This window comes from Sapajus apella, unplaced genomic scaffold (assembly GCF_009761245.1).
Source record: "Sapajus apella isolate SASKATOON/1434 unplaced genomic scaffold, GSC_monkey_1.0 scaffold182, whole genome shotgun sequence".
NCBI lineage: Eukaryota > Metazoa > Chordata > Mammalia > Primates > Cebidae > Sapajus > Sapajus apella.
Window position 1 is genome coordinate 592384 of NW_022437122.1, and position 12848 is coordinate 605231.

Below are 12848 nucleotides of genomic sequence, written 5' to 3' on the forward strand. Positions count from 1 at the left end.
CTGGGGTTGAGAGTTTGAGACCAGCCTGGCCAACATGGTGAAACTCCATCTCTACCAAAAATACAAAAATTAGCTGTGCATGGTGGTATGCACCTGTAATCCCAGCTACTCAGGAGGCTGAGGTAGGAGAATTGCTTGAACCTGGGAGGCAGAGGTTGCAGTGACCTGTGGGTGATGGCTCAGTTCACCCACAGACAGCAAAGTGTGAATAGTGTGGCCTCCTCGTCTCCCAGTGATAAATCCACATGGCATTTTACACAAATGGATATTCAAAAGAGAAAATTGACCAACAAAAGTAGAAGTGCAGCAAAGAAACAAAAACTGTAAACACTGAAAGTGAATGCAAATCCAACATAAACGGGGTCACTGAAGAAGCACACTATGGGGATGTGAGCATTGCTCCGAGAAGGTGAATTCATCAAACAAATGAAGAAAGCAGTTGTGATGAAAAAGATGAAGATGTCCCAGAGAAAAGAACGTCAGCAAAAAGCTTCACGTTAAAGGGACTTGGAGATATTTCGTGACATTGAAAACAGAAAGGATAAAATATTGGAAACTGATCCAAACTTAGAAGGGGCACAACAAGTTTTTGAAACACAGCAAAGGAGCTTGCTTCATATCATAAGGTACATGATTTTTGAAGAAGGCAAACATTGTTCAAATGCCTGTTGATACGTTTTTTAGGAAGACATCAAACACTTTAATTCCCAGCATTGCTAATATTTTAAATACAGTGTACAAAAATACTAACTTTTTTTTTTTTTTTTTTTTTTTGAGAGGGGGGGTTTCTCTTGTTTTCCCCCTGGAGTGGAGTGGCGGGATCTCGGCTCACCGCAACCTCCACCTCCTGGGTTCAGGCAATTCTCCTGCCTCAGCCTCCTGAGTAGCTGGGATTACAGGCACGCACCACCATGCCCAGCTAATTTTTTGTATTTTTAGTAGAGACGGGGTTTCACCATGTTGACCAGGATGGTCTCGATCTCTTGACCTTGTGATCCACCCGCCTCGGCCTCCCAAAGTGCTGGGATTACAGGCTTGAGCCACCGCACCCGGCTTAAAAATACTAACTTTATTGTTTACCTATACATTTCTTTTTTCTCTTTTTTCTTTTTTGAGATGGAGTCTTGCCAGGCTGGAGTGCCGTGGCACAATCTCAGCTCACTGCAACCTCCGCCTCCCGGATTCAAGTGATTCTCCTGCCTCAGCCTCCCAAGTAGCTGGGACTACAGGCACGCGCCACCACGCCCAACTAATTTTTTGTATTTTTGGTAGAGACGGGGTTTCACCATATTGGCCAGGATGGTCTTGATCTCTTGACCTTGTGATCCATCCACCTTGGCCTCCCAAAGTGCTGGGATTACAGGCATGAGCCACCGCACTCGGCCTTCCTTATACATTTCTAACAGTACAATATTATCAATGTTTTGACAATTTTCAAAAGACACCAAAAAAAATCATAATTTTACCCACTGATTATTGTTAACAGCACAGGGCACAGTTTCAGCATGGAAGGTCATTTTTACAGTTCTGAATTGCAGTGCAAGGTGAGGACTGTCGCTGGGAGATGCTGGGTTCTGCTAAAATTCCCTAAAGAATTTTTTTTTTTTTCTGTTTTGTCAGGCAATCAACCTCGTTAGCCTCAGCCCACAGGTCCTGCGTTGCCTTCTGTTTGGTAGTGGTGGTCAGAATGTCAGTTCAGAGTGTGGCTGTGCTGCTTGGGCTCTGCGTCTGGTATGTGCAGCTCTGGGCTGAGCATGTAATTCAGCTCATGTACAGAATTAGAGAATTCTCTTTTCAGGTCTTTGCTCTTCAGGATTTCCCCCCAGTCTCCCTGGCACCCAGGGGGCCCCTTTTCCTCATCTGTGACTTAGAAAGATGGGCTTTCTCTCTGTTGATTACCTGCCCACACTGTCTGCTCATTTTGGCAAAAGGAACCCCCCTCAGGCAGAAAGCAGAGAGGAAAAAAAAAAGATGGATTTTTCCACATTCTTCAGACCATAGGATCATTTTTTCCTGCTTCCTCTGGCTGGAAAGACAGGTTTTCTCTCAGGGGTAGAGGTCACTGTGCCACTTCTCCATGACTAGGGTCATCTTTAGGTCAGGACTGAGAGAAAAAGTTTAAAAAAGAAAAAAAAAAAAAAAAACCCCAGAAATTATAGCCACACTTTCTAGCTTGCAGGGGCCCCATTTACCAGAATGTTTTAAGAAAGTTCCAGACTGTTTTCCCATCAGCTGTATATGAGGATTCCAGTTCCTCCACATCCTTCTCAGCAAACAAATTAACCTGATTTGGCATAGGATTTCTAGACCTGTAGGTTGTGGAAATGGCACAGTATGTTTTGAGGCCAGTAAGGAATTCCTGGGTTTCTTATGAGAATCTGTAGCTATTGGCCTCATAATAGTAAAGCGAATTTGTGGTATTAAATAAATGAAAAAAAAATGGCAAATAGTACGAATTAAAAGTTCTTGAGATGTTTGGGCTGACAAAGAGATTCATCATCTAAAGAGTGGCTTAAGATTTAGAAGGCATAGCTTTAGCCTCTTTGTCTTCTAAGGGCAGGCTATCTTCTTATAGGACAGGGTATAGCAAGTCTTACTAAATACGTAATAAACGTGTTGTTTGGGGATATTCAGCATTCCTTTTCCCTTCCTAAAGGTACTCAGCTTTCTTTGTCAGAAATTGTATATATTCATCTCTGAGAAGTCTGAGAAAAAATGAAAAAAGACATTGTGTATAGTTTTGGTGAGACTGTCAATCCAGGAATCTGTTTCCTCATAATAAAGTCAAAGAAACTACACTATTTTCACTGCCAGGCTGGTGACTCTTTACCTAAGTTTGGTTCATTCTACTCTTTTTTTTCCATGACTTTGAATCTTGAGAAAATGACTACAGGAAAAGATTGGAGTTCATTCATGTCATCAACAGCACCCTAGCTGTACTGTTACAAGTACCTGTCAATCTTAGTTCCCACCCATCCTTAATCCTAGTTCTTCAACTTTCATAAATTCATGAGTTCCTATCTTTGTAATAAATGACTTTTTTTTTTTTTTTGAGATAGGGCCTCACTGTTGCCCAGGCTGGAGTGCAGGTGGCATCATCTGGGCTCACTCCAACCTCCACCTCTTTGGCTGAAGCAGCCTTCCCACCTCAGCCTCCTGAGTAGATGGGACTATAGGTGCATACCACCACACCTAGCTAATTTTTGGATTTTTTAATAGACAATGGGTTTCATCATGTTGCCTCAAGAAAATGTCAGGATATGATTAAGTCTATCTTTTAACAGTGACATGTAACTGATTTAAAAATATTATGTAGTGCTTCCTAGCTTAACCAAACTGGAGGTGTGTTTTATGATGGGCTGTCTCATGAATAACCGCCAAAATCCTTTTTTTTTTGAGATGGAGTTTCGCTCTTGTTGCCGAGGCTGGAGTGCAATGGCGCGATCTCGACTCACTGCAACCTGTGCCTCCCGGGTTCAAGCTATTCTCCTGCCTCTCAAACAGCTGGGATTACAGGCATGCACCATCACTGATTTTTTTGTACTTTTAGCACAGACGGGGTTTATAGGTATGCACCCAGCTAATTTATTTTGCATTTTTAGTGGAGACGGGGTTTCTCCATGTTGGACAGGCTGGTCTTGAACTCCCAACCTCAGGTGATCTGACCGTCTCAGCCTCCCAAGGTGCTGGGATTACAGGCATGAGCCACTGTGCCCGGCTCAAACTTGATGCAGTAGATGGATGCCGCAGGTCCCTCAGTTCCCAGATTGGGCTGACTCTCCTTATACCACACCTGGGACCTGGGAGGAATGAGGAAGAGGCTTTTTTTTTTCCTGAGAATCCAGCAAAAATGTAGAACACTTCATGAATCTGCACAAGGAAGTGCCTTTTATAGGGCAGGACTTTCCCAGACTCAGACTATCGCTCCACCCTGAGTATTGCAGTAAATTTCTCCCTGACTTCCAAAGGTACTTGCATTCTTCCTGGAGCTCTAGTCAACCCTGACCTCTTCCTTTGGCACAAAGGTCACAGGCCTGAGCCACATCTCAGCTGTTTCCGGAAAAATGACTGTGTGCTCCCACCTATATTTGAGGTCCTAGGCTCCTCAGAAGGTCAGCTTCATGTGATCCAGGCTACTCAAGACTGGGACTAGAGTGTTTTCATATTCTGGTAAGAGAGACTTGCTTCTTCTGGACAGATCTTTATGGTTTACACAAATGGAACAGACCACTTAATAACAGCTAGTTTGTAAAGGTACATCTTAAAATGGCTTTGTACTTATGAGAATTCTTAATTTAAAAAACTAATTTGATTTATATCATCACTTTGTAAAATACAGTTTACTTCAAAAGATAATCCTGAAAATTCCATCAGGCAGTGTTTAAAGGATGACTATGAAGTTTTAGCCCTTGAGAGAGAATATATATTCAACTGAGTACTGTCTTTCAAAGCAGTCCCTGTCAATGTTTGTCCATTGATTCCACAGCAGCTCCTGTCGCCCATCCTGCTTGGGAAGCCTCTTGGAGAGTTGCCTAGAGAATCTACAGCCCTCATCTGAAAGCCGTCCATGACAACTCTTCTCTTCCATATATTTTTGCATCAGCCCAAAGCCATTTGGACACAAGTTTGGTGAACATGTTAAGAAAAAAAACCAAAACAAGCAACAAAAACAAAAAGCAGGCAGTGCTGCGTTAGACTGAAAATAAAAAATGAAAACTCTAAGAACCTATGAACCACGAGGGCAGTATTGGTTGCTTTCACCCATATGGTCTCTTTTGGTGTTCTGCTGACTCTTGTGAAGCAGTATCCCTGACAATGACCCTGGCTGAGAGGGCTGAGAACTGCCAAAAGTGATGCTGTTTATAAACGGTAGGGTCAGGACCCACACATGGGTGTGGTCTGACTGCAAAGTGCATGTGGAATTCAACGAGATGGGATTACCATCCCCACTGTGGAGGACAGTGTGATCTCTGGCAGGAGGGTTGGCTAGGCTACTTAGTTCCACAGGTCACATTGATCCCCTTCTCCTTTCTTTTTTCTATGCAAGTATACAATCTATTTGTCTACATGTCTGTCTACCTTGGTAGACTGGGCTCCTTGAAGAAGGGATTACCTTTTCTTCATCTCCACATCCCCAGTAGCTCACCAATGTCCAGTATACAACAGGGGGTCACTTGTTGGTTGTCTTTATTTTCTTGGTGACTCTACTCGGACTTAGGATATGTCAGTTTCCCCTCTTGACCTCCACACTCAGATGTGTTAATAAAAGTGGATAAAGGCCACTCTAGCTTTAAAACCCCGCCAATACAGAGAGAACTCTGAAACCAGAAGCAGAAGCTGAGGAATGGTGAATAGAGCATTTTCTCTCACATAATGGGTATTAGGGTGGTAGCTTATCCCCCGAATGCCTCTGCAGAATTTGACCCTAGTTTTTCAAATTGGACTCAAGAATGATCTTAGTGTTGGTGGTTTTGTGGTTTTCTTTGAAACTCTGTTATTGACAGAACAGCTTCCGGAAATCTGAAAAGAAAAAAATGTAGTTTATTTATTAGTTTGGAATATGAAACGTATTTTGTCACGGTGTCTGGAGTCCAAATACTGATCTCCATGGAGGTCTCCTCCCTCTGCTAATCCTGATAACTTATAGTACTGAAGAGGCAGCAGAGCCTGAAGACCAAAACACTTCCCAACTGCTGACGCACTGCTGCAGTGTGGTCAGTTACTGATCTACCATTTATGAAGCAGGCCTACAGATGTAACTGTGTGTTCTTCTGGGTAATTTAAATTGACAATTAATTAACAGGTTAGGGCTGGTGCTAGGTAAATATTATAGGTTCGAACCCCAAGTGTGGATTAATTTGCTGTCTTCCATAAGACTCCCTGTTTACCTCCAGCCTGCTGGTCTCCCAACATATGCTAATGATTACATGGGCAGGATTAAGGTCTCTTATTACCTTGTTGGAAAAACTGGAAACTCACCTGTTATTGCTGGTGGTTAGATACCTCAACTAAGTAACATATTAATTAAAGATATTAGGCTGGGCATGGTGGCTCATGCCTGTAATCCCAGCATTTTGGGAGATCAAGGCAGGCGGATCACTTGAGGTCAGGAGTTTGAGACTAGCCCGGCCAATATGGTGAAACCCAGTCTCTACTAAAGATACAAAACTTAGCCAGATATGGTGGTGCGCACCTGCAATCCCAGCTACCCTGGAGGCTGAGGCAGGAGAGTCACTTGAACATGGGAGAGGGAGGATGCAGTGAGCTGAGGTCACACCACTGCACTCCAGCCTGGGCAACAGAGCAAGACTCCATCTTCAGGAGAAAAAAAAAAAAATAAAATAAATGCAAAAGGAAAAAGAAAAAGAAAGTCCCCAACCATCAGTTGTCATACTGTGACCCCAAGAAGATGTAACTTTTTATTAAATTTTAAATACAGATGTTTATTTTTACCTCACTATTTAAGCAATTTAACTTCAACCAACCCCTTAATTTGAGTTGAGGATGCAGAGTATATAAACGTTTGTCAGTCAAACATTTTGCCTGCCATCAATAGTTACTCAATAAATAGATATATTTTTAAAGAACACACAGCTAAATAGGGCAAGTAAAGATAATTGAGTTTTATGTGTTATGATACAATAATGAATTTTAAACTTTCCAAAAGTACAATAACTGGTCTAGGTTCTCAAGGGTAAGTTTATACAAATACAGTTTCTGGAAATAACTATACAAGCCAACATTTATTGAGCATTTGCTGTGTGGTAAGCATACAGATGATCTGATTTAATCCTTATAATAACCTGGGATGTTAAGTACTATTAATATGTTGATTTTACAGATGATAAAATCCAAGGTTTATATAGGGTAAACATTTTTGCAAGGGCACAGATTCATCGTAAGACGGATTTTGGGGGCCTGACTCCAGAACTTTAGAACTCTATAATGTAATAAGGTGAAAATAAATTTATTTCCAGAATTCCAGATACTGGCACTAATGCATTTTTAAAAATTATAAGCAAGAGTGTTTAAAGAAAAGGTAAACGCATGGAATGCAATGTTATAAATGAAAATACAAGCGATGGCCAGGCGCAGTGGCTCATGCCTGTAATACCAGCACTTTGGGAGTTCAAGGCAGGAGGATCACGAGGTCAAAAGATCGAGAGCATCCTGACCAACATGGTGAAACCCCATCTCTACTAAAAAACACAAAAATTAGCCGGGCGTGGTGGTGCGCTGCTGTAGTCCCAGCTACTCCGGAGGCTGAGGTTGCAGTGAGACGAGGTTTCGCAACTGCACTCCAGCCTGGTGACAGAGCGAGACTCCGTCTCAAAAAAAAAAAAAAAAAAAGAAAAAAAAGAAAAAAGAAAACGAAAATACAAGTAATTAAAACTACTGCCCCTTACTTTGTTAACCTGCCTTGGGTTACAGAAGGAAATTTGGATAATTCTGGATTTTGCCTTGTTTTTTAATGGCTATATTTCTTTTATTTATTTTGAGACGTAATCTCACTCTGCTGCCCACGCTACAGTGTGCAGTGGCGACATCTAGGCTCACTGTAACCTCCACCTCCTGGTTCAAACAATTCTCCTGCCTTAGCCTCCCGAGTAGCTGGGATTACAGGCGCACACTACCACGCCCAGCTGATTTGTATGTTTTTAGTAGAGTTGACCAGGCTGCTCTCAAATGATCCATCAACTTTGGTCTCCCAAAGTGCTGGGTTTACAGGCGTGAGCCACCGTGCCCAGCCTGTATTATTTCTAGGTAACATGTCATGCTGGCTTTGTGACTAATTTTGTGTATAAGTGAGTGGCATAATTTGTCAGTCTGCTTTTAAATGTAACTTCTTAAAATAGCAGCATTTATGTGTATATGATACTGGCTTGCATTTGAGGTGGGTATCAGAAAAGAAAGCAGAAAAATCCAACTTGCCTTTTTCACCGGGAGTATGGGGGCTTCTTTGGCCAAATCGTGCGCGTGCAGGCTCCATGTGCTGGGCAGCGGCTGTCAGGGCCACAGCCTGTCGGCTGCATCCTGCTCCTCTACAGAGGCTTCTCCAGAAAAAGAACAGATGGAGGGGTGAAGATAAGTAAAAGCGGCACTTTAGAACTTTTAGAGTGCTGGGTTTCTAAATTTATATTCTGAAAGACAATCTCTTTTTGAAAATGTTTTATGCAAGCCTAACATATACAGTATCAACCTCATTTTAGAAGCAATTACGACAGAGCTTTGGAACAGAATTCACGTAATCGACCTCCTTCCAGAAGCTGCTAGTAAAGCAACAAGATTCAAATCCCTCTCCCTAAGAGGAGCAGCGCGAGCCACTGCAAAGGCGCACGTTTCCGCAGTGGGAACTAAACCGAACGCAGGCTTTCCCACGCTTCAGCAGACCTGTGGTCTCAACAGTCTCTTCCGTGACGAGCAGGCACTTCGGACTACCTGTACCTTCAGACATTATGGTGTGTTTGGCCATGTCATTTGTCACAGGTGTAAAAATCCCAACAACCGAGAGCCCGAAGCTGCTGGGATGAGCACCTGCGGCGGAATCGCGCTCCCGCGCCCCTTCCTGCTCTTTCCAAGAAGACAGGCGCGGCCGTCCAGCATCCCGCTCCCCCGGACCCCGCAGTCCTTGTGGGCAGGAGGCCCGGAGTGGTGCGAGCCTTCGGCGGCGTTAGAAAGGCGGCGTCCCGACCAGCAGAGTGCCTCGGCCTCCGGCTCCCCCTCAAAGCGCCATCTTGTCGCCGCTTCCCTCAAGAGAAGACGAGCTCTTCCCTGGGACCTGCTTCGCGGCTTCCCTTCTCACCAGTAACCCCGGGCGGAGGCGGCGGCCTCTCCGGCCCTGCAGGTGACAGGGCGCAGGGAGGGGAGCGGCGGCCGACGGGCCTGAGGCGGGCGGGCGGGCGGCCTGTAGCCTCCAGGCGCGGCCTGCTCCGGCCCGGGCGCCTCCTCGATCTCGATCCCGCCGCGGCCCGGCTCCCGGCCTCCGCCTCTGCCGCCTCCGGGAGCCCGGAGCCGCGTCCCGCCGGCGCCGCCTCTTCCGCCTGCTTGCCGGCGGGCCTGCGCGGGCCTGGGCGGCGTCCGCGCCGGGCGGGTCCGCTACGTCAGCGCCGCCCGCCCGCCCCGCCCCGGCCCTCAGCCTCGGCCTCGGCCTCGGCCTCGCAGCGGCGGCAGCGGCGGCGGCGGCAGATCCCTCCCCAGACATGGCCCTGGGAGGCGGCAGCACATGGCGGCCGCGGCGGCCATGAGCGCGCCCCCGACCCGCCCCAGTCCCCCCTAGAGGCCGCCGCCCCCGCCCGCCCGCCCGCGCGCCACGGCCCCGCCGCCCCCAGCCCCGCCGCCCCCCGCCCGCACCCGCGCCCGCGCCCCCGCCGCCGCCATGGGCGTGCAGGGCTTCCAGGACTACATCGAGAAGCACTGCCCGAGCGCCGTGGTGCCGGTGGAGCTGCAGAAGCTGGCCCGGGGCAGCCTGGTGGGCGGCGGGCGGCAGCGGCCCCCGCAGACCCCGCTGCGCCTGCTGGTGGACGCCGACAACTGCCTGCACCGCCTCTACGGCGGCTTCTACACCGACTGGGTCAGCGGCGGCCAGTGGAACCACATGCTCGGCTACCTGGCGGCGCTGGCCAAGGCCTGCTTCGGCGGCAACATCGAGCTCTTCGTCTTCTTCAACGGCGCGCTCGAGAAGGCCCGGCTGCACGAGTGGGTCAAGCGGCAGGGCAACGAGCGCCAGACGGCGCAGCAGATCGTCAGCCATGTCCAGAACAAGGGCACCCCGCCGCCCAAGGTCTGGTTCCTGCCGCCCGTCTGCATGGCCCACTGCATCCGCCTGGCGCTCATCCGCTTCCACGTCAAGGTGAGGCCGGGGATCCGGGCGGGCCCGGGACCGGGGGCCGCGCCGCACCCTTATCCCCTTTCCCAGGGCGCAGAATGTCGCCTGGCCGTGGCGGCGCGGGGGGCGGCGAGCTCCCCCAGCCCTGGCTCGGGATAGCCGGGCCGGGCCGGGCCGGGCCGCGCCGCAAGATGGATGGCCGCGGGTGCAGGCCGCGCGCTGCCCAAGCCCGCCTCCAGCTGTCCCTGTTCGGGGTCCACGGCCGCGTGGGGACACCTGAGGGCTGGAAGAGAGCCTCCCCGGACCAGAATTCGGAGGCAGCGGTGTCATCTTCCCCAATATCCTTAGTTTTTCCCGTCCTTTTTGAGGCGGGCAGGCTATCACTCACCTTTAACTTTGACAAAATACTCCTTTTTCTAATTTAGCCTGTTCTTTCCCAGCAACAGGTTCATCTTGGAAGCAAGCAGGATACAGAGTAATAGAGGGGGTTTCGCCAGGGCCCTTGGGGGCTGCAAGTCTCAGTGCTGCCGCCGCCGCCCTTGCCAATGTTGTTAGCCCGGTGACAGCGAGACTTGTCTAACGGCCAGTGCCCTGTCCGTGTTCCTTTTAGAACGAGGTGTTTAGAGAATCTTTCTATGGCTTTTTGTGTTAGATTTCAAAGAACCGTGCACTTTGACAGGATGGGATTTTGTCAGTTCTGTGACTTCAAGTCCGTGTGAAAGAGGTCTTTAAGGCAGTTCGGTTCTGTAGGTCCCATGCGAAAGGAGTCACTCAAAGTCAGGGGCCGAGCCACGCGGGCGTGAACTCGCAGGATTTATTTTTCGGGTACACAGTAAGTATTCAGTGACCTTCAGCGGCGCCCTGACGGGTGGGTGATCAGAGCTCTACATCACCGGCCTCCTCTGGCCCTTTGGCCAGAGGGCTCCGCAGCTGGCACTGGGCCAGAGGAGAACTTCAGGACCCAGCAGTGACTGTGAAGATAAGCACATACATGATCCTGGACTTCACGTTGTGATTGCTTGCTTTTTTCATTGATTTTCTTGAAAAGAAAATTTGGGGAGCCTTTTTGGTGTCTTAGCTCTTGCCAGCCTATCTTCCATCTTGTTATTCTTTGACATTTCCTTGAAACTGCTGGAGCTGAAAGTTTGTGAAATTCTGTTTTCGCGGTTGCCCCCACTGCCCGGCGACGAGATGGTGGTAGTTAAGCCGAAAATGATAGCGGAAGTCCCACCCAGGATCCGGTTGCAATTGGTGAGATGGTGTTTAAGTCGTGGGTGGAGGCGGCCGGCAGAGTCCCGATTGGCCCCTGCGCCTGGCAGACACACAGCTGCCATTCCTCAGGGAAGTTCGGGTGAGAGGAAGTGCCTGCCTCTTAATTTCTAAATCCGAGCCTGGGGCGCTCAGGGAAGTAAGGTGCTGCCATTTGTCTGAAGTGATCCACCTCCCTAATAGAGCGTAAAAGTGTTCATAGTTTAGTCTTGTTCAGAAATGGAAAAGACTACTTACAAGACAGGATGAGCTGTACTTACTTGCCTTTGATAACCGCACATCTATCTGCTTAACTAGTCAAGTGACTTTCAAAGGAACACTGTTGACAATTACTTAGGATTAGAATCAGTATGTATGCATATGGTCACTGTATCTTGTAAGAACGGTTTTAATTCTACAATTTCTTTATCTCTGCACCCCTTTGAATGCCACACACACCTAGTAGGTGCTCAGAATTCTGACCAATGTGTAACTGTTTGGAAACTAGATTTAAGCTACATTTAAGATCCTCTTTTCCACTTAGGTTTCTGGACACTGGATAACTTTGTCTATATGTTGCTTTTGCTAAGCTTTTATTTATTGATCTAAGATCATGTTATAATGTGAATTGCACAAAATGACTATTGTAATGACTCAATGACCTGGTGGTCTCTTAGCTGGTCACCTTACCTTTTTGAAAAGTGCCTAAGAGATTTAGCTACTAGAAATTTCTCAGTAACCAAACAAGATATCAGGAAGTTTGGGTACAATGATGTGGGGGGTTGGCGGGGGTGGCGGGTTTGGGGGCCTTTGCTTTCCCCACTGAAGAATCCTTTACGCTCTCTCACTCACGGGCTGTCCTCTTTTTAGATGTAATTCTAACAGGCTTAGTTATCTATTTTCTAAACTCAACTTTGAGAAGAGAGTGAAGAGGAGAGTATTCTAGAGGCAGGAGCACCATTAATAGCAAGAAGTGACAAGAGAGAAGATTTAAAAAGCTGTAAAAAGCAGAGATAATTCTGGGGCTGTTTTAGGAAAAGGAACACAACCCTATGTACTTCAGTAGTCCCTGAGGGTAGTACAGTGTTTGTTCTATAAGGACGATTTTGAGTCAGAAAAATTTATATTCAGCATTCTCTGTTTAAGGGCTTGAAAGTGTACTATTTAATAAAAGATGCCCATGAAATGGTTAAAACATTTAAAACGATGATGAGGTATCACTATGGGCCTATTAGAATGGCTAAAAGAGAAAAAAATATGCAGCCTATTAGAATGGCTAAAAGAAGAAAAAAAAAGCAATACCAAGTGCTAGCAAGAATGCTGAGCAACTGCATCCTTACACATTGCTTGTGGGAATGCAAAATGGCATTGCCACTCTGGAAAACTGTCAGTTAAGTTAAACATACATTTATCATACGATCCAGCAATTCTACTTCTGGGTATTTTGAAGACTTCTGTTCATGCAAAAATTGGGACTCAAATGTCCCTAGCAACTTAATTCATAATAGCCAAAACCTGGAAACAATCAAAGTATTCTTTAATAAGTGAATGGTTAAACTACGGTATAGCCGTACTATGGAATACTACTTAGCAATAATAAGGAAGGAACTGCTGGTGTAGGTAACTACTTGCATCAATCTTTAATTAAGGTTTTATGCTGAGTGAAAGAAACCAGGTTCAAAAGGTATAAAACTGTAGTGATGGGGACCAATTCAGTGATGGTGAGAGTAGAGGAGGGGAAGGATATATGCATAAAGGAACAGCAGGAGAGAGT

At 46.9% G+C, this 12848-nt stretch overlaps 1 protein-coding gene and 2 long non-coding RNA genes across 6 annotated transcripts in view; 1 reads left to right on the top strand and 2 right to left on the bottom strand.

Moving 5' to 3' along the window:
• Positions 1-442: 442 nt before the first annotated feature.
• Positions 443-1122, bottom strand: LOC116543147. Its single transcript, XR_004265491.1, has 2 exons — positions 1065-1122; positions 443-746 (listed from the first exon to the last, which is right to left on the bottom strand). It is a non-coding gene; the product is annotated as an uncharacterized LOC116543147 (long non-coding RNA).
• Positions 1123-1558: 436 nt separating this feature from the next.
• LOC116543148 lies at positions 1559-3104 on the bottom strand. The gene is made up of 2 exons (XR_004265492.1): positions 2598-3104; positions 1559-2104 (listed from the first exon to the last, which is right to left on the bottom strand). It is a non-coding gene; the product is annotated as an uncharacterized LOC116543148 (long non-coding RNA).
• A 6024-nt stretch (positions 3105-9128) lies between these two features.
• FAM120A (family with sequence similarity 120A) overlaps positions 9129-12848 on the top strand; it is a 119504-nt gene continuing 115784 nt past the window's right edge. For 3 of the 4 annotated variants that reach the window (XM_032268528.1, XM_032268529.1, XM_032268525.1), the window contains exon 1: positions 9129-9850. In XM_032268528.1, the coding sequence (XP_032124419.1) occupies positions 9377-9850 (474 nt within the window). In that variant the 5' untranslated portion in view covers positions 9129-9376. The remainder of the gene's footprint in view (positions 9851-12848) is intronic. The other variant, XM_032268527.1, reaches the window with a different exon arrangement.